Genomic DNA, 21,120 nt, shown 5'->3' with positions numbered 1-21,120 from the left:
AGAAAAAGTGCGTGTGTATAATATAAACATGATACAAGTCATACACATGTGGTTTTTATGGAAAATAATTATTTTTGTTCTGATGGTAATAATGTTGAGCTGTGGCTGTGGGTTTAGGCTCACCTAAAGGACTGCATTTTAATTCTATTTAGAATATATATTTTTTAAATTTGTTCCAATTTGTTAATGTTTTGAAAAATAAAAATCCTGTTCAATGGGGAAAAAAAGTTTGTTTTTTGTTTTTTTTTAAACCCAGATATCTCAAAGTAACACATTTTAGAGCTGTAATTCCGATACTGTGATATTTTGGTTTGAGGTTATCATCCCGTCAGAATATCATACCGGCACATGTCTAGGTGGGATGCAAGTTTTGTCTAATTCTAGAATGGCACAGTAGTAAATATTGTTGCATTGTAGTGCCCCTACACCAAGAACAGTTATTTCAGCGCTGTAGGCTACTAGTAAACTATGTCGGAGCGCATCGCTTGCCCTCTTTTGGAGATAACGCTTATCTTCAGCAAACAGGAGGATTTCCTGCATAGTTCACCGCTGCCGCTGCGGTCATTGGGGCACTCGTCACACTGCGGTTCTGTAAATAACATGCATCAGAACGGAACACTCCACATCTCAATACGACACTGGACCAGAATAGTTAATTTATAAAAATTCAATGATGACTACAGAGATGAGAAGTAACTTCACTGGACTTTTGACCGCAAAAGGTTGGTTTTCTTTTCTTTTACTTTTGGGTTTACCAATTAGGATTTCCGAAATCATCATACAAAGCCTTAACAAACGCGTTAATACATCGTGATGGATACTTATTATATTCTAATTATAAAAATGAAAAGATGTATAGAGTCAAAACTGAGAGGATCAAAAAATGTACATAAAAGCGCTCATACAGAACCTCGGGATAGATTATAAATCAAACATAAATAGTAAAAAATTGTTTTTAAAGTTTACATAGGGACGGTAGGGACATTACCAACTTTTCAGGATTCTCAAATTGTCCACAACGACTTTTAAACAACCTTATTTGCGTTATATAGGTAATTTAGATTGACTCCTCATTATGTTGTAAGGATAGAATTAACCCTACCATTATTAAGTGCATTATTTTCATTATGTTCAGACTTACATTTACCCTTTTCACTGCTAAGTGTGCCAGTCTATTTTTTCCCCTCAAATGCACGTTTGATTGGCTGACGACTCGCCCCCCCCCCCCCACACACACACACACACAACCACACATGCACTCACAGCCCCAGCCCCATGCCGCCTCCTTCGAAGAGGAGAAATATTAGAAGTAAAGATGTCCCGATCGATCGGGATGCCGATCGATCGGGATGCCGATCGATCGGGTCCGATCACGTCATTTTCAAAGTATCGGAATCGGCAAAAAAATATGGGACATGCCTTTTTTTAATATATATATATTTTTTAATTAAACCGTTTTCTAATTGTATTTAACGTTACAGACAAAATGTCTTACATTCATCTAGTCTTTAGTTTTGGCTTAAAGTAGGGCTATCAAATTTATCGCGTAAACGGCGGTAATTAATTTTTTTTTAATCACGTTAAAATATTTAATGCAATTAACGCATGCGCTGCACAACCCACTCCCGCATTGTCGAGTTCAGTCTATAATGGCGCCGTTTTACCTGTATATAGATCTAACAGGCAAAGTAAAATGAGTAGAGAGAATTTTGGCAGTCTTTGGACCCTCTTTTTAATTGGTTAAAGCCTTAATATCCCTCTCTCAACAATTAGAAATATCGTGGGAAGCAATGTGGGGAAGGACAGTAGTGGTCGATCTTTTCCTTAACACCCTATGTTACTTCCCAACGCAGAGAAGATATATCAGTTGGTGCCACTACGCACAGTCATCGTTGCACATCCCATCATGCAGTTGGGCAGAACAGTTAAATGGCTACAGTATCATTTACTGAAAGCTCAACAAATACACTAGATGGCAATATTTAGTCACAATATACAAAGTCTTTCTATCTGTGGATCCCTCTCACAGAAAGAATGTTAATAATGTAAATGCCATCTTGAGGATTTATTGTCATAATAAACAAATACAGTACCTGTGTACTGTATGTTGAATGTATATATTCGTCCGAGTTTTATTCATTTTTTTCTTAATGCATTGCCAAAATGTATATGATCGGGAAAAATTATCGGGACTGATTGGAATTGAATCGGGAGCAAAAAAAAAAAGCAATCGGATCGGGAAATACCGGGATAGGCAGATACTCAAACTAAAACGATCGGGAGCAAAAAAACATGATCGGAACAACCCTAATTAGAAGGGTTTTTTTTTTTTCAGCCAGCAGCAGCTGCAGCCATTGTAAGTACTGTAAAAGGACGTCAATGTTGTGGAGGTGGGGAACACGCCACTAATTTTGCTACTGAAAGTCAGACCTGTATCAACGTTACCATAACATTAAACTGTGTGAATTTGCTAACCCGCAAAACTTGAGTAGGAAGCTGCTTAAAGAGAAGTTTCCTCCTGTATGTTTTCTACTGTTAACGTTAATTAAACTGTGAGGAATGTAGTGAACCGAAGTTTATCCCTTTCTCTCCAATTTTCATTTTTAATTTTATGTACAGTGGGGAGAAAAAGTATTTGATACACTGCCAATTTTGCTGGTTTTCCCACTTGCAAAGGATGTAGAGGTCTGTAATTTGTATCATAAGTTCTCGTCAACTGTGAGGGACGGAATCTAATACAAAAAAAACAGAAAATCACATTGTATGATTTTTAAATAATACATTTGCATTTAATTGCATGAAATAAGTATTTGATACATCACAAAAATTGAACTTAATATTTGGTACAGAAACCTTTGTTTGCTATTACAGATACCAAACGTTTCCTGTAATCCTTGACAAGGTTTGCACACACTGCAGCAGGGATTTTGGCCCACTCCTCAATGCAGATCTTCTCCAGAGCCTTCAGGTTTCGGGGCTGCTGCCAGGCAACACGGACTTTCAGCTCCCTCTATTGATTTTCTATCGGGTTCAGATCTGGTGACTGGCTAGGCCACTCCAGGACCTTAAGATGCTTCTTACGGAGCCACTCTTTAGTTGCCTTGGCTGTGTGCTTTGGGTCGTTGTCATGCTGGAAGACCCAGCCACGACCCATCTTCAGGGCTCTCACTGAAGGAAGGAGGTTGTCAGCCAAGATCTGGCGATACATAGCCCCATCCATCCTCCCCTCAGTACGGTGCAGTCGTCCTGTACCCTTGACAGAGAAGTAGCCCAAAAAAAATGATGTTTCCTCCTCCATGTTTCACGGTTGGGATGGTGTTCTTGGGGTTGTACTCATCCTTCTTTTTCCTCCAAACACGACGAGCCGAGTTTAGACCAAAAAGTTCCATTTTGGTCTCATCCGACCACATGACCTTCTCCCATTGCTCCTCTGGATCATCCAGATGGTCAGTGGCAAACTTCAGACGTGTCTGGACATGCACTGGCTTCAGCAGCGGGACCTTGCGTGCGCTGTAGGATTTTAATCCATGACGGCGTAATGTGTTTCCGATGGTTTTCTTCGAGACTGTGGTTCCAGCTCTCTTCAGGTCATTGACCAGGTCCTGCCGTGTAGTTCTGGGCTGATCCCTCACCTTCCTCATGATCAGTGATGCCCCACGAGGTGAGATCTTGCATGGAGCCCCAGAACGAGGCAGATTGACCGTCAACTTGAACTTCTTCCATTTTCTAATAATCGTTCCAACAGTTGTTACCTTCTCACCAAGCTGCTTGCTTATGTTCCTGTAGCCCATCCCAGCCTTGTGCAGGTCTATTATTTTATCCCTGATGTCCTTACACAGCTCTTTGGTCTTGGCCATTGTGGAGAGGTTGGAGTTTGTTTGTTTGAGCATGTGAACAGGTGTCTTTTATACAGGTAACAAGTTCAAACAAGTGCAGTTACTTCCGGTAATAAGTGGAGAACAGGAGGGGTTCTTAAAAAAGAACTAAGAGCCGAAATATTTACTAGTTGGTAATGTATCAAATACTTATTTCATGCAGTTAAATACAAATTTATTATTTAAAAATTATACAATGTGATTTTCTGGATTTTTGTCTTAGATTCCATCCCTCACAGTTGAAGAGAACCTATGATACAAATTACAGACCTCCACATGGCTTGCAAGTGGGAAAACAAGCAAAATCGGCAGTATATCAAATACTTGTTCTCCCCACTGAATGTGGTTTTAAAGCAGCCTAAAGGAGCTTTCATTTTTTTGTTGCGTTTGGCTGTGCTTTTGGACAAAAACAAGTAGTGTCTGACCTGAAGGAAGGCTAAATTTTTATTTATTTTTGTTATTCCCTGACATTGTTGAGAAATTAATATTATATATATATTAATTTCTCAACAATGTTGAGTGGTCTTAAGAAAAATGTTTATTTTTTTGGATTCCTGGATAGTCAAGAGATTATTAAGTTGTATTTATTGTGTATTTTAGTATAATTTGAGATATGCTCAAATATTGAAATATAAATTTGCTAATTAAATCCAGACATTTTGTGTTAATAGTTTTTGAAAACAAAGGTTTGAATGGACCTATCACCTGAACCAATGTATATGGAAGTTAGTATAAGTCAATACAGATGTATTTTGCATTGATCATTTAGCCTGTTAATTAACTAGGTTCATATTTGTGAGAAATGTAGCCCTGAACCCCATTCACCCAATCTGTTTGGTCTTATTAATGAATGAATGTCGCGTCCCAAGCAAAAAGTGTACATGCAGGTAATGCTGTTTTATCGTCCCTACCTATGTTGAGACCAAACCAACGCCCTTGCAATACTGGGAGTCATTTCATGACAGCATATTGAAGTTGGGCGATCGCACTCACATTTTATCAGGAATGTAATATTCCATTATTTTTTTAAAAAATGGTGGCGACACCCACATTTATCAGCAACGTTGACCAGTTTCATTATTTTTAAAGCATCTGAGTTCTGTTGACTTACTTTTTCCCCCTTAGTGCTGTGCATTTACTGTAAATTGCTTTTCTCACTCATTTTGAATACATACGACCATAAGCGGATTTTAAGGGGGTCCAGAAACCCCTGGTGGCCAAAAAGTTTCATTGCATTTAACTCATTTGCTCCCAGAACCGTATAAATACGTTCTATTTCCAAATGCTTCAGTGTCCCGATTACGTATTTATACGTCTTTTGCATTTTTTTTTTTTTTTATAAGAAGCATATATAGCTTCCGCTCTAACTGAGAAACAAAGAACAAGGCTCCAAACCAATTTTAAAGCAATAAAACTGGCCACTGGAGGGCAGTAGCGCATTTTGGATGACCAGGCAAGCCGATTCATCAGCAGTAAACGGCCGGCCAGCATTGTTAGAGCGCTGGCGGAGGAGCCCAGGCAGCGCTCCGACCGGACAAAACAACGAGAGGACGCCTGGGACGCCAGGCGCTGGACGATCGTGCAAAACGAGTGAAACCCCCCGTGGAGGGACTCGCCAAGCAGACCCCGCAGAAATGCAAAAATAATCCATCTTTGTGAGGCAGACAACGATGAGGGAAAAGTTTACACGGCTGACATGGCGTCAACGGCGTCATCTCGGCAACAAACCGTCATCTCTCAGTAGTCATGTGTGAATAAATTGCTACTTTGCTATCAAAAGCTCTATTTGGCTGGTTGTTCATGTTATTTTGTAAAAGGAAAACATTATTCAGATGTTTGGGATGTAACTAATGCAAAAAATAGCTTTGCTAAAGTCAACGTTATGTTTGAAATGTATGCGTTTACAAAAAGCTCATTTTCTCCGTTTTTTCATCAGAAATGGGAAAATTGCTCAAACTAAGCTATTTTCTAATGCTGATTTCTAAAGAATGGAACAAGATACGAACTTACTTTTTTTTCTGCTGAAAGAAGAGAGTCTAATCTTTCTTTTGGTGGGTTCAAAGTTTATATCGCAATAGAACAGAATTTTTTGTGGGCCTTGCAAAATCAGTCAAAATCCAGAAAAAACGGCCGGGAGCGAAGGGCCTTGCTCTGGTGAAAATGGCTGGGAGTGAAAGAGTTAACTGAGTTTCCTAAATATATAAAAGTTGTAAAGCAATAAAACTGCAACAAAAATGAATGAAATGAACCAAAAAATATATTTTTACAATGGGTCAAAATTAGCCTGGCTCTGCCAGACTATTCTCCCTGTATTTTTCAAACACTGATAGTATAGTCTGGAAACCATCCCATTAACGGCCTTTTCGAGCAGGTACAAAATCAATCGACAAATCAGATTCGTTTATTTGCGTGACGTGTTCTTCACGAGCAACGTCACTCTTGCGCGTCGAAAGTCGTCTCTTCAGCAGCACAGATGGTGAACGGCAGAGCCGAGAATATGTTCCAATCCACGGTAAAATCAGTTTTAAATGACCAAAAACACATCGACACGAGTCATTGACAACAGTCTGTCTCGCGCTAGCCATGTCGAATAAACTCCGCTCTCTTCGTATGTTTACTTCCGCGCGCAAGTCCATCGTCCTGCGGTCGCCATTTTACTAACGTCACGTCTGCCCGTCGCTGATTGGTCCACTCCGCTGTCTGTTTGCTGTGGCTTGCTCCGCCCTGGAAATTGTTTCCGTGGGAATGGTGGCCAGACTCAATAGCTGGAACAGCGTTGAGTCTGGTGTACCAGGCTAGGTCAAAATTATTTTTCAAACAAATCAGGTGACTAGCACCTTCGACGGTCATTTGCTTTAAATACAATTTTCACAACAACAACAAAAAATTAGAGGAGGGCAATTTTATTTTTCAAATAATTATTTTCTTTGATTGAAAATTTGTTGATTGAAGCAACTTTTTTTGGATTGAATGATTTAGACACAAATGTCCTACCCATAATATGGCCCAAACACAAAAAGGATTGATTCGATCAAAGAAAACTTTTTCAATGAAAAATTAAGTGTTCAAATGCAAATTTTTCAATCTCAAATATTTTTTCAAATTCAAAAACGTTTTCTATGATTGAAATTTTTTTGACTGATTTTTCTTTTTGAATTTTTTTTTTTTAAGCAACTTATTTTTTGATTGAATAATAAAGACAAAAACGTCCTAGCCAAAATGTGGCCCAAACACAAATCAACATTACTTCAAAAAAGTTGCCTCAATTACAAAAAAAAACAAATAAATCAAAGAAAAATAGCTTTCACGTGCATTTTTTTGAGTTTCAAATGTGTTTTTGTATTCAAACACTTTTTTTTTTTTTGGATTAAAGCGACTTTTTTTTAAATTGAAAATATATATTTTGATTGAAGCAACTTTTTTATTGAAAAATAAAGACACAAATTTACCTCCATATGGCTCCGCCCAGTGGATACAATTTTTGACTGGGGTAACTACATCGGCACGACACCGGCGGGCGAACCATGTTCAATGGATGACGATCTTGGCGAAAAGTATTGCCTAAACAGCTTGATTAAGAATTCCCCTCAAGAGTGATGGGGAAACAAAAAACACTCATTGTCATCTTATTATTATAAATATTCTTGTAAGTTAATTTTATTGCTGACACTGCGTTTCGGAGTCATCAACATGCTTTGCCCGCCCAGCCCCAAAAATCAAACTCCGCCGATGCACACGACCAATGGCGCCACCAGCGGGTGTGCATCGGTGACCGCGCCCCCCCATGAAATTGTTAGCCACTCCACTGACCAGTATATAACGTTAGATTGTTGCAGCATCACTTATGTACAATGATCATTACTAACATGAAATTTAACACATTAAACCAAAGTATATCAGTAGGCGTGTCCTTCAGTCTTTCGAATAGTTTTCAACAACGTAATAAAAACTTGAAATTAATGCATTTATTTTTCGTGGGCCACCACTATGAAAAATATCTAGAGGTGCCACTGCACATGACCCTCTACTTTCTTGAAAAGAGCACTCCAGCTGGTGTGATTGAGTTGGACAAACTGAAATTTGCATTCACCTGCTGTACTTGCCCTGCAGGATTTCTGCCATCTTTCACATAAATGAATTTCTTCTGTAGCAAATTGTGACGAATGTGCAGGTGTGACTGACTGCCACACTCCATTTGATAGATGGAAGAGTCAAACATCACTGCTTACGAATATGACTGATGAATCGGTCATGACGTGCCGTTTGACAAAGCAAAATTGTAGATCTAATTATAAATGGAATTCAAGTAGTGAGCAGACGTAGATTTAATAAAAGTAGTGCTGCTCAGGCCCGGATCTAGGTTTACCCACCAGAGTGGGCACTAAGAAATCTTGGGGGGGCACTCCCAATGCAGGCTTTTTTTTACCCTCTGCATTTCCCCGAGCTTGGGACCAGCGCAAGTAGGACATTGGCTTGTGTCCCGTTGAGGCTGCATTAATTTTTGGGGTTTTATTTGTTTTTTTGTTGTTGTTTTTTTTTTTCTTATTCATTCATCTATCTACCGTAATTTTCAGACTATAAGGCGCACCTGACTATAAGCCGCCACCCACCAAATTTGACACGAAAACGGCATTTTTACATAGATAAGCCGCACTGGAATATAAGCCGCAGTTGTCTTCACTACTATAAGTGTCTGTCTTAAGACCAAATGAACCACCATGAAGCTTTGAACCGATTGGCAGCAAAACTTTGCTTTGCAAATCATTCCTTCAAGATGCTTCATTTGGCCATAACTGATTCCTTGGGTGAGACAGTCAACCTCTGCTGCCACCTGCTGTCAATACTGTTGTTGTCCAAAATGCCTCCTAGCATGCATTGCAGCACTACATATGTAAATAACAATCAAAAGTCATATTCTGTGCTAATTATTGCTTCAGTTGCTGTTCCAGTTGTTTCATGAATTGCTAGTTATGGTATTTGGTAACACTTCATTTGACTGACTGACATTAGACCAGTGCTTCTCAATTATTTTCTGTCACGCCCCCCCAAGGAAGACGTAAATGTATCATTTGTCTATAAAATTACTATTATAAATACGCATCTGCCTAACATTGTGTCCTTTTTTTCTAATAAAGAAAAAAAAGTAACATAGATCAACTTATAATAAAGTATAACTTTATTAACATTGTTTTGTTTGTAACAGAGAATACTTGACGTGTATCAATTTGCCTGAATTAAAAAAAAAAAAAATTCACATCCAAACTAAAAAATACACTCAAGGTACATTTTTGACCATTTGATACAGAAAAATAAAATGTAATAAAATCAGTAAATAATACCAAATTAAAATTGATTAGAAACATTCACTCATGAGGACAATGTGCCAAAAAATTTGACCGAAAAAACAAATCTGAATAAAAGGGGAAAAAAAGTGTCCTTGGACAGGACAGTTTTTATTTTTGCTGCTCACAGTATTTGCCTCCTTTGCAATGGTGTGGAGTTACTTTGCAATTAGCATGCTAACAATGCTCACTGGCTTACTGATATAACACTGACAAAGCAGGACGATTGTTGGCAATATTCGGCACGTTTTCACTGAAAAAATCAAGCGGCTTAACAATGAGATTGGGGTCTAATGTCTTTAAGTGGCGTCTTAATTGATTACGCTTCTTGCTGTCTGCTATAATTATTTTTAGACACAGTAAACAGTGGTCTTTCATCATCACCCACTGTATTAAAAGTCAAAGCTAAAAGGCAAACGGCACGAAAAAAGCGCATTCACAGCGGCCGAGGTAGAACCGTAGGTGAGGGCAGTCGTCGTGACGATCCCAAGCCGAAAATGGCACTTCTCGGGCGGCGACGTGAGAACCGGACAAGACAGTGGGTCGCTGCGTGAGTGAGTCCGGTCGGAAAGCGGCTTTCGAAAACGGCGGTGGCACACTGCTCTTCATATCTGTTGTCTGTGTGTGCTGAGTGCTCTTCCTTAGTTCAAAAATACTGCGCGCACTCTGAAAATGAGAGCGCCACTGCCACCTACTGAGTGGATGTGCAAGTACACTTTATTCCAGTACGGCAAAAAAAAAAAAAAAAAAAAAAAAAAAACATGTTCCCCGAGGTCACATGCGCCCCCCTGGCATTGCTCTGCACCCCCCCCCAGGGGGGCGCGCCCCACTATTTGAGAAGTACTGCATTAGACAATTATAATTATGACATGACATTGTCATGAGCAATAATTAATGCTTATAACATGTCATTTAGTGTTATCCGACAAATTATCTCACTTTTGAATGGATGTAAAAGATCTGAGCTGGACATAAATGTTAGTGACAGTGTTAGTTAGTGACACAATTTGCCAGATGACACTTAATGACATCCGTCATAAGCAATCAGTAATGTCCATGATAGTGTCATGTCATAATTACGACGGTCTTATGAGTCTTATGACGCCGCTTTCAAATCAAGTGCTACCTATTAACCCATATAAATCAACAAATAAGCCGCACTGGACTATAAGCCGCAGGATTCAAAGTGAAGGAAAAAAGTAGCGGCTTATAGTGCGAAAATTACGGTACTTATTCTCGCAGTCGGCGTGATGTCACGATTTCGTCATCTCGCATAGCAACGTGTCACCATTTTGAGATGGGGGCACGCACAGGTAAACATCCGTAGACAAACGTTGTCTGAAATTCATATATTTCAGCTGTGTTTTGCGTATTTTTTTCATAAAAATGTCTTAAACATGACTTATTATCCCGAGTCACTGCCGACAGACGCGAGGAGGCGATACAACTTAAAACTAGGCCTGCAAGCAGGACTGAACGGGCCCTCGCAATCTAGCGCAACTCGGACGTCACGCAACTCGGACTGTGTGCAGGTCAGGGTGGTGGCAGATGCTCCTCTCTAATCATCTCATTAGAACCTAACATGCTCGAAAGTCGCCTATTTACATTCCCACACCCAAGAGATAAAAACCCCTATTGGAGAGAGTACTACAAAAAAGGACCCACTACTGAGCTGTGCAGCCAAGCCCTTATTCAAAACCAAAATTAATCTTCTAACTGGGCCAATTCGACGAAGTGTGCCAAATATTGTGGCTATATAAGCTGCCTGAGTCTTTGAAAAAAAATATTTCCTTTAAATGGCGAATAAAGGGTCATCACGGCAACAGACAGAGACACGTGGACATGGGCCGTAAATAAGTATTACAATAGGTCTTCAAATTACAATGACCAACCTGAAAAGAACTGGACATGTATTGGAAAAACAAGTGACTTTCTATTGCCACTAGTTGGCGCTGTAGGGTTGATGCAAATGATCTCTATAAGGCCCTTCAGGGTATGACTCTCAACAAGCACGGGAAGTTTGGCGCAGATATGTTGTATATCTGCCGAGTTATGACTGTTCAAAGTTTTTGGAGAGAAAAATTGTTGACAGTCATTTTCACTTTCCTGTTTGGACCCCTCCGCTTCAACAAAACTTCAATATTTTTCATCAGGCACCTGAAGACAGGTCTTAAGCCTTCCCTTATGCAGGTTTGAGGTCAACAGATTTTTTTTCCTTGGAGGAGGAACCTGTCTCGTAAAAAAAGGCATTTCCTGTTCTCACTAGGGGGCGCTAGGCCTAATGGGTAATATTTCAATGCACTCATGTTAAGGGTGGGATGTCGCACATACATGCCAGATATGAAAAAGATTGAACGTTGTGTGAAGGAACTATTAGTCATTTACTGAATTTGTCATTTTGCCGAAAAAATGGCCGACTTTGGCACCCCGCCCAGGTCAGGCCCGTGAATGAAAACACACCATTTTGATAACTTAAGATTTCATATGCCTCATGAACAGTCTCGCCAATTTTGAGAATGATCAAACTAATTCCCTAGGTGCCAAGGTGTAAAATGTGCACACTGTAAATCGATAAAAATTTCACATTCAATCCAAAATACCCGATTTCCTGTTGGGTTTGGAATATGCATGCAAGAGACTTTTTGGAGCAGTTTTGTACAAGGTATCGACTCTCCGAATTTCATCCCTCTACGTTGAAAAAACCTAAATGGAGAGGCCTTTTTGAAAATTTCAAGGGGGCGCCACTGAGCCATTTTGTTACATGTTTTCGTAACGTTGCAAGATTATTGAACGTTATGCAAAGCCACATGTATGTCCAAATTTTTGTGAGTTTTCGTGCATGTTCAAGCCTCCAAATGTAAACTCCTACTGTGAACCGATAAAAATTTCACATTCGATCCAAAATACCCGATTTCCTGTTGGATTTGGAATACGGGTGCAAGAGACTTTTTGGAGCAGTTTTGCACAAGGTATCGACTCCCCAAATTTCATCACTCTCTGTTAAAAAAACCTAATAGGAAACGCCTTTTTGAAAAATTCAAGGGGGCGCCACTGAGGCATTTTGCTACATTTTTTCGTAACATTGCAAGATTATCGAACGTTATCTAAAGCCGCATGTATGTGCAAATTTTTACGAGTTTTTGTGCATATTCAAGCCTCCAAATGTAAACTCCTACTGTGAACCCATGAAAATTTCACATTCGATCCAAAATACCCGATTTCCTGTTGGATTTGGAATATGGGTGCAAGAGACTTTTTGGAGCAGTTTTGCATAAGGTATCTACTCCCCAAATTTCCTTGCTCTATGTTGAAAAAACCCAATAGGAAAGGCCTTTTTTAAAACTTCTTTCTGTCGCCACTAGTTGGCACTGTAGAGTTGATGCAAATGACCCCTACAAGAACCTTCAGGGTATGACTCTCAACAAACACGGGAAGTTTGGCGCAGATATGTTGTATATCTGCCGAGTTATGACTGTTCAAAGTTTTTTGCGTGACAAATTGTTGACGTTCATTTTCACTTTCCTGTTTGGACCCCTCCGCCTCAACGAAACCTCAATATTTTTCATCAGGCACCTGAACACAGGTCTTAAGGCTCCCCTGATGCAGGTTTGAGGTCAACAGATTTTTTTCCCTTGGAGGAGGAACCTGTCTCGTAAAAAAAGGCATTTCCTGTTCTCACTAGGGGGCGCTAGACCTAATGGGTAATATTTCAATGCACTCGTGTTAAGGGTGGGATACCACACATACATGCCAAATATGAAAAAGATTGAACGTTGTGTCAAGGAACTATAAGTCATTTACTGAATTTGTCATTTTGCCGAAAAAATGGTCGACTTTGGCACCACGCCCAGGTCAGACCCGTGAATGAAAACGCACCATTTTCAAAACTTAAGATTTCATATGTCTCCTGAACAGTCTCACCAATTTTGAAGATGATCCAACAAACTCCTTCGGCGAAAAGGTCTCAAATGTGCACCCTGTAAATCGATAAAAATTTCATATTTGATCCAAAATAACCGATTTCCTGTTGGGTTTGGAATATGCGTGTAAATGCTTTTTTGGAGCGGTTTTGGACAAGGTATAGACCCCCCAAATTTCATTGCTCTACGCTGACAGACCCTAATGTTATAGGCCAATTTTAAAATTTCAAGGGGGCGCCACTGAGCCATTTTGTTATATTTTTTTGCAACGTTGCAAAATTATCGAAATTTACAATTTTCCGGACGTATGTGCAAATTTTGGTGACTTTTCGTGCATGTTCAGGCCTCCAAATTGGCCGTTTTCATTTGCCCTGAAAAATAAAAAAAAAATAAAATAAAATAATCCTTTGCAAAACAATAGGGCCTTCGCACGCTTAGTGCTCGGGCCCTAATTAGCGTGTATTGGCCTGCAAATCTGCCCATACAAAGTCGCAGCTGATAGCTGGATAAACAATCCAAAGGAATTGTCTGCAGTGGAGTTCGGAAACATCTACAACTACCTCATAAAGTCATCCAGTAAGTTGACCTTTATCAGTTACGTGGAATATGTACTGTGTGGAACTAAGAAAACTGGTAGTATATACGGAGTGATTATTTCTGCCGTAACCGGTAATTCGCCTCCGAGCGTTATTTAGCCGTGATCACGTCACGGCAAAACACCCAATTCCCACCAGGCCAATAATATACCGATTGGCCGATCGGAGCAGTTCATGGCAAAAGAAAAATAACGCTTTGCGAGTTGTCGGTTACGGTAATAATAACTAATGCCTAGTCTATTGAATCCTAGCAGCTAATTGGGGCAAAAAAAAAATATCGATTAAAGTTTACTCACCAGTAAGAATACAATGTCGGCTGCAAACCTAAATGTGCCTGGATTTAGGTTCCCACTGGCGTGAATGGTCCACGGATCCGTCTTCTTATACTGTTCCTCGACTGATTGCTTTCAGCCATTTGCTTGTCCTTTTCCTCTCACGAGGAAGAATGAAGAACTTCAAATGCGGCTCCGAACTCTTCCTTGTGTACAACCCGCAACACGGCAACTTTTAGTCATTCCGACGGAAAAAAAGACCGCAAATAAGACAAAAGTTCAACGCGTTTGTACTACAATGCACGACAAAGCAACTGCTTGTGACTCGTGTTTTGCCCCCATTTTAATATGGCGACACTTTGTTGTGGCTGGTTACATCTTTAATGCCCGGATGTATGACTGTGAGAATGTGTCTGGAGGAGAGAGAAAAAGCGCGCAGATAACAAACGAGGTTGGAAAAACAGCTTGTTTTGGTGATTGCTTGTTCGGCGTGGTTGCGGCTAGGGCTGCAGCTATCGAATACTTTAGTAATAGAGTAATCGACTGGAAATTCTATCGATTAATCGAGTGATCGGATAATTTTTTTTTTTTTTTTTTAGGTGAAGCGCAATTATAAATATACATGAGGAAACAAGACATTTCATCCAATATTGAACCATTTTCTGTCAATCAATGTCTTTATGTTCGATGTACATTGTTGAAAACAGCCAACAATTGCATCTCAGATGTGACTAGAATAAAAAAAGGCTAATTCACTGCTTTCATTAAAAAAATAAAATAAAAATAAAAAAACTTCTAGATCTTATAAAATATATATACATATATTAGGGCTGTCAAACGATTAAAATTTTTAATCGAGTTAATTACAGCTTAAAAATTAATTAATCGTAATTAATCGCAATTCAAACCATCTATAAAATATGCCATATTTTTCTGTAAATTATTGTTGGAATGGAAAGATAAGACACAAGATGGATATATACATTCAACATACGGTACATAAGGACTGTATTTGTTTATTATAACAATAAATCAACAAGATGGCATTAACATTATTAACATTCTGTTAAAGCGATCCATGGATAGAAAGACTTGTAGTTCTTAAACGAAAAATGTTAGTACAAGTTATAGAAATTTTATATTAAAACCCCTCTTAATGTTTTCGTTTTAATAAAATGTGTAAAATTTTCAATCAAAAAATAAACTAATAGCCCGCCATTGTTGATGTCAATAATTACTTACACAATGCTCATGGGTGCTGAAGCCTATAAAAGCAGTCGCACCCAAGCGCCAGCACAGGGCGGCAAAACTCCATAAAACACAACAAGTGAGCGTTTTACTGTACCGTCATTTAAATCTGTCTGAGCGGGTCATCTGCGTTAATTGCGTCAAATATTTTAACGTGATTAATTTAAAAAATTAATTAACGCCTGTTAACGCGATAATTTTGACAGCCCTAATATATATATATACTGTATATATTTCTTACCTAAAAATGTCATTACGCTTGATAACACGCATCACTTAAAAGTTAGGTGTTTTGTCCACGTTTCAATTGAATTTCCATTTGTGTCAAGCTATTTTTAAGTTCTAGTTAAATTTTACATTAGTCTAAACCGTAAGTCCTGATAGGAGTTTTTGCAGTGTTCAAAATATATGTATGATACCCGCTGTATTGGAGCACATTAGAGACCAGTGCAACTTGTTTTATCCAGCAATGACTACTGAGCTAAAATTGACAACGTTATTAAATTTTCATTTTATACCATCTCTATCAGCGCTATGTTTTCACAGATTAAATAAAGCCTGTATGTAAGACACGTTAGCCACACATCGACAGTGGTCATAATTAATAGAAACCTAGCCCTCCTCAGGGCTAACGTTAAATGAACGAGTGACAGTCGTTAATCTTATTTATTAGCGCTGAAAGTCTACTGTTTTAAGATGGCGGCTGTTTACTCACGCATCTGTCAGAGTAACGAGCCTGTCATTTTCATCTCGTTCTACATACATTTGATATCTATGAGACACATCGGACGCTAACTGCTCCCACCGTAGCATCATGCGGGCGTAGTTATTAGCAACGTCTGAGTTGTTTGTAGCGGCTGTCGGATGCAGTAAGTTTTTTGTTTTTTTAATTGCTTCTTCCTCAACGCACGTGACGTCAGCGCGATGTCCCGCATTAAAAGTATTTCGGGAAAAGCAGGATGCTTAGAGCTAGCAAAATTAAATGATTCCTCGAGGTGAATAAAATTACTCAGATCAGTTTTTAAACTCGAGTTACTCGAGTTGCTCAAGTATTCGTTTCAGCTCTAGTTGTTGCCAACAGTAACCGTTAAAGTGATCCTCTGACTTAAATACATGTAGGCTCTAATAAACCACTATTGTTCTCTTGAACTAAAATATGTTGTTAGAAACACATAAAATGTTAAATCAATGGCAATATTTTATAATATTTAGTCCATATTTTGACCGTTAGTTGGTGCCATGGTTTACGGGCTTGCAGTGATGACGTAATTGGTATCTTTCCAAATTTGTAGCGTGTTAAACAATTGCTTATTGCTGCCTAAACTCGCGAAGTAAAATGCCACGATGTGCTGCTTTTGGATGCAATTTCCAGTCAAATGGAAACAAGGGGAGTGAAGTGAGTGGTCAAGGTGGAATTATTATTTTTAGTGAATAAATGTGCATAAGTGGAAGCTTCTCCCACTTTTTGGTCCCTGTATGCACGTACCCTACCGACCACGCGTTACAACTGGCGCCCGAACATGTTTCCTGGAACCTCAGTCAAGTAAGGGAACCATCTATTTCTGGATCCGACGGTCCCACCACGTCTGCAATATTGGTTTCGGATCTGTCCATTTTTTGATTCGTCGGTCCCACAACGGCTTTTCGGATCAGTCTATTTTGTGGAATTGACGGCTGCGACGTTGCCATGGGATCGGTCTAATTCCTGGATCTTCGAATGAGTAAAACACACGGATTTGGATTACTATTGCTGTCTTTTATGTTGACTATTCTTTGTGGGAGTTTTCCCCAAATCATACTAAATAATCAAAGCACTATGGCACGCTACAGTGACGACAGTGACTCTGACGTGGACCTCACAACAATGGTGGGAGTTCGTCAGGGAACGCTTGTTTGCTGACTGCTGAGCTCCCGAGTGAAGAGTGGTCAAGGTGGAAATATTATTTTTTGTGAATAAATGTGCATAATTGAAGCTTCTCCCCTTTTTGGTACTTTTATACACGTATCCTCGCTACCACGCGTTACAATGTACAAGACATGGATTACACAAGGTGTGCTCTTTGGCCTGTACTGTATGTAAAGCACACGACAGCTCTGGATGCTAACAATCTACATAATTATATTGGGATAAGTTTGAAAACTTAATATGCTTACCTTGAATATCTGCTTATAAAACCGGACAGCATACACTCTCGCTCCCAACCGGAGTTCCCAACAGGAATCTCTCGCATCACCAGTTTTGCCCAACTTTTGTCTTCAGGTATTTGCTGCACGCATTTTTCCCTGAAGCTCGTCTTGTGAACGACCGACAGTTCTGTCCTGCTCTTCACTTTTCAGATCTGGTTAAAATAGGAAGGGTAGAACTGATGACATGTTAGGAAAGCTAACGAGTGACACGCTGGAATTTCGGCCACGGGACCAGTGACGTCACGCACTGCAACGTAACAAGAATGGCGACCTATCACTTGACGAACCAGGTCGACCGGTCGTAGCAGGAGCGGGGGAAACGCCGAAACCGGAGCGACGTCATCGTTGTCCAAAGGCGGTGGACGAGGAGAGATGTCGGGGGCGGCGTTCGCAGGCGCTGGCCGACGTGCAACCTCGGAGACTTCCGGAGGCGCTGGCACAGCAGTAAGGCTAGCGCCGATGGCCAGCGGCGTAGGCTGAGGACTGACCTCGGAGACTACCGGAGGCGCTGGAGCGAGGTCAGTGGCGGCGGCGTCCAGCAGCGCCGGTAGAGGGGCGACCTCGGAGACTTCCAAAGGTGCAGGTGCTGGAGCGACGTCAGCAGTGGCCAGAGACGCAGGCACAGGAATGACGTCGCGAGGAAGGCCAAGAGCAGGCGCAGTGTCGACGAGAAGACCAGGGCCGGACGGGACGCCGCTGAGTAGACCAGGGCCGGACAGGACGCAGTCGAGTAGACCAGGGCCGGACGGGACGCCGTCGAGTAGGCCCGAGGTGGACGGGACGTTGTCGAGTAGGTCCGAGACGGACGGGGCGTCGTCGAGTAGGCCGCAGGCGAGCGCACCGTCGTCGAGTAGGCCGCAGGCCGGCGCAATGGCGCCGCGGCCGGGAAAGCCAGGGACGGGCGCAGCGGCGTCGACGGAGAGCGGCGACGGCGCCGAGGCGAGCGAGAGCGGGGCCGGAGGCGAGACAGCGACGTCGGCGTCGGGAAGTGCCAGAGCGGAAGCGCGCGGCGGTGGCGCGGGTACCGGGACAGCAGTACGGCTGCGAGGAACCGGGGCGGAAATGCCGCCATCTATGGCGGGTACCTCGGGCAGCAGGGCTCTCGAGGCGGGCACCGTGGGCGTCAACGAAGTCAACTTGTATGACGGTACAAAAAGTCTGAGGTGCGCCTTGAGCCCCGTGTACTTGTCGACCTTCGGCGGATAAACCACGAAGCGCTGTGCTCTGACCGCCGTTGAGTACCCGAGCGCGGCCACCACGAGGTAGAAGCGCATGGTGTCGTCGGAAACACGACGGAGGACGAACTGCTCCTCCGCGTTAGCGAACCACGCGGCCGCAGAAGACTCGTCGAACTTCGGTAGCTCGAGAAAGCTAGTATCCGCCATTGCGTAAAGTGCTCAAAAATGCCTCTGAGACTTCAGGGAGGCAGTCGGGGTCACCAGTGAAGCGGGATGCTTTGTTAAGAGTCTTTATTGTCCGAATTGCTGTTAGCTCGTGCTACTCTCTGTGAACTCTCATGCACTCTCTCTCTTGAGCCGGAACGCGCGCAGCTCTTTATACTGTCTAGTCACGTGACTGTGACGCAGCCGGTAACGCGCTCGGCCAATCAGACACGCAATTAAGGTGGGTGAATTATGTCAACAAAGGGTCACCACAACACGTTATTTAAAAAGTTGTGCCACCGAAAACTACCACAGTTAAGATTTTATAAATGATTTTTTTGGTCACTTCCCAATAATTTTTTTTTTTTTGTGTGTCATCTTTCAGGATGCTCTCTGGTCCAAGACTAGTACTCCCTCTTATCTGGGGGACACTGGACACGGCACCCGCTCTTGGTCAGGCATGCCTGTGCACAGTCCTTCAGCCTGCTGGTCTGCTAGTCAACTGCACCTCTAATTACCTCTTGGAGGTGCCTCCTCTGCCATCAGACACCACAGAGCTCCTCGTACAGGGCAATGGCATCACCACAATCCCTTCAGGCCTATTTGATAAACTGGTGGGCCTTCAAAGTGTCTCCCTCACTGGTAATCCTTTCCACTGTGATTGCAACATTGAATACCTGAGGAACTGGCTGTTAAGGAACAAAGCTGCAGTCTCACAGGAGCCCACATGCTTTGGTCCCAGCTCTGTGACTCAGAAAGCTATCACAGAACTCACTGATGATTACTTTATCCAGTGCGGCCCAAGAGGCTTCGGTAGTAGTACCTCTGCTGTTGTGATGATACTGATGCTCTGCTGCATTATTGTTCTGCTTCTTTGGAGCCTGAGACTTGCCAAAAACTGCACATTTACTCTTAAAATAGAGGAAAAACACATGGGACTTAAGGCTGACTATTTACATCCTTTAAGAGTGAGGCATAGAACAAGACTTTCTGCTCTCAATGACCCTTTTTATGTGCTCACTGAGGAATTGAATATACATCCTGTCAACAAGGAGTTTCTACCACAAGTGCTGGATATGATGCACAAGAAACACAATATTAAGATCAAAGCTACCTGAGGAGCCTATTTGAACACATTTCAAGCGAACACTAAAAAGGTCATTAAGAAAACTCCTGACTTAGAATATGAATTAAAAAATATATACAGTGTATCACAAAAATGAGTACACCCCTCGCATTTCTGCAGATATTTAGGTATATCTTTTCATGGGGCAACACTGACAAAATGACCCTTTGACACAATGAAAAGTACTTTGTGTGCAGCCTATATAATCGAGTTTATTTCCCCTCAAAATATAGCCATTAATATCTAAACCCCTGGCAACAAAAGTGAATACACCCCTTAGAAATTATGTCCAAATTGAGTACTGCTTGTAACAGGAGTTACAAAAAAAGCCCGCAAACAGTTTGCTGAAGACATGTCAACAAATCACATGGATTACTGGAACCATGTCCTATGGTCTGATGAGACGCACGGGCTTTCTTGTGTACCGTCTTCAGAAGAGGCTTCCTCCTGGGGTGACAGCCATGCACACCAATTTGATGTAGAGTGCGGCGTATGGTCTGAGCACTAACAGGCTGATCCCCCCCATCTCTTCAGTCTCTGCAGCAATGCTGACAGCACTCCTGTAACGAGTCACATGACATTTTGGAGGAAAAATGACAAGCAGTACTCAATTTGGACATTTAGGGATGTACGTAGTTTCTAAGGGGTATACTCACTTTTATTGCCGGGGGTTTAGATATTAATGGCTATATTATGCGTTATTTTGAGGGGAAAATAAATGAACTCTATTATATAAGCTGCACACAGACTACTTTTCATTGTGTCAAAGTGTCATTTTGTCAGTGTTGTCCCATGAAAAGATATACCTAAATATCTGCAGAAATGTGAGGGGTGTACTCACTTTAGTGATACACTGTATATACACTGCTGGCCAAAAGTATTGGCACACCTGCAAGTCTGTCAGATAATGCTCAATTTCTCCCAGATAATGATTGCAATTACAAATGCTTTGGTAGAAATATCTTCATTTATTTTGCTTGCAATGAAAAAACACAAAAGAGAATGAAAAAAAAATTAAATCATTATCATTTTACACAAAACTCCAACAATGGGCTGGACAAAGGTATTGGCACATCAGCCTAATATTTGGTAGCATAACCTTTAGACAAAATAACTGCGAACAACCGCTTCCGGTATCCATCAATGAGTTTCTTACAATGCTCTGATGGAAT

General features: G+C 41.2%; 1 protein-coding gene across 1 annotated transcript; it reads left to right on the top strand.

Moving 5' to 3' along the window:
* The first annotated feature begins 555 nt into the window (after positions 1–555).
* Positions 556–20,089, top strand: gp9 (glycoprotein IX platelet). The gene is made up of 2 exons (XM_057830423.1): positions 556–722; positions 19,208–20,089. Exon 2 carries the CDS (start codon positions 19,209–19,211, stop codon positions 19,938–19,940), a length of 732 nt encoding a protein of 243 aa, XP_057686406.1. The 5' UTR covers positions 556–722; position 19,208; the 3' UTR covers positions 19,941–20,089.
* The last annotated feature ends 1,031 nt before the right edge of the window (positions 20,090–21,120 follow it).

This window comes from Corythoichthys intestinalis, chromosome 2, assembly GCF_030265065.1.
Source record: "Corythoichthys intestinalis isolate RoL2023-P3 chromosome 2, ASM3026506v1, whole genome shotgun sequence".
Taxonomy (NCBI): Eukaryota; Metazoa; Chordata; class Actinopteri; order Syngnathiformes; family Syngnathidae; genus Corythoichthys; species Corythoichthys intestinalis.
The sequence above is the reverse complement of the archived record's forward strand: the minus strand, read 5'-3'. Positions and strand labels throughout refer to the sequence as shown.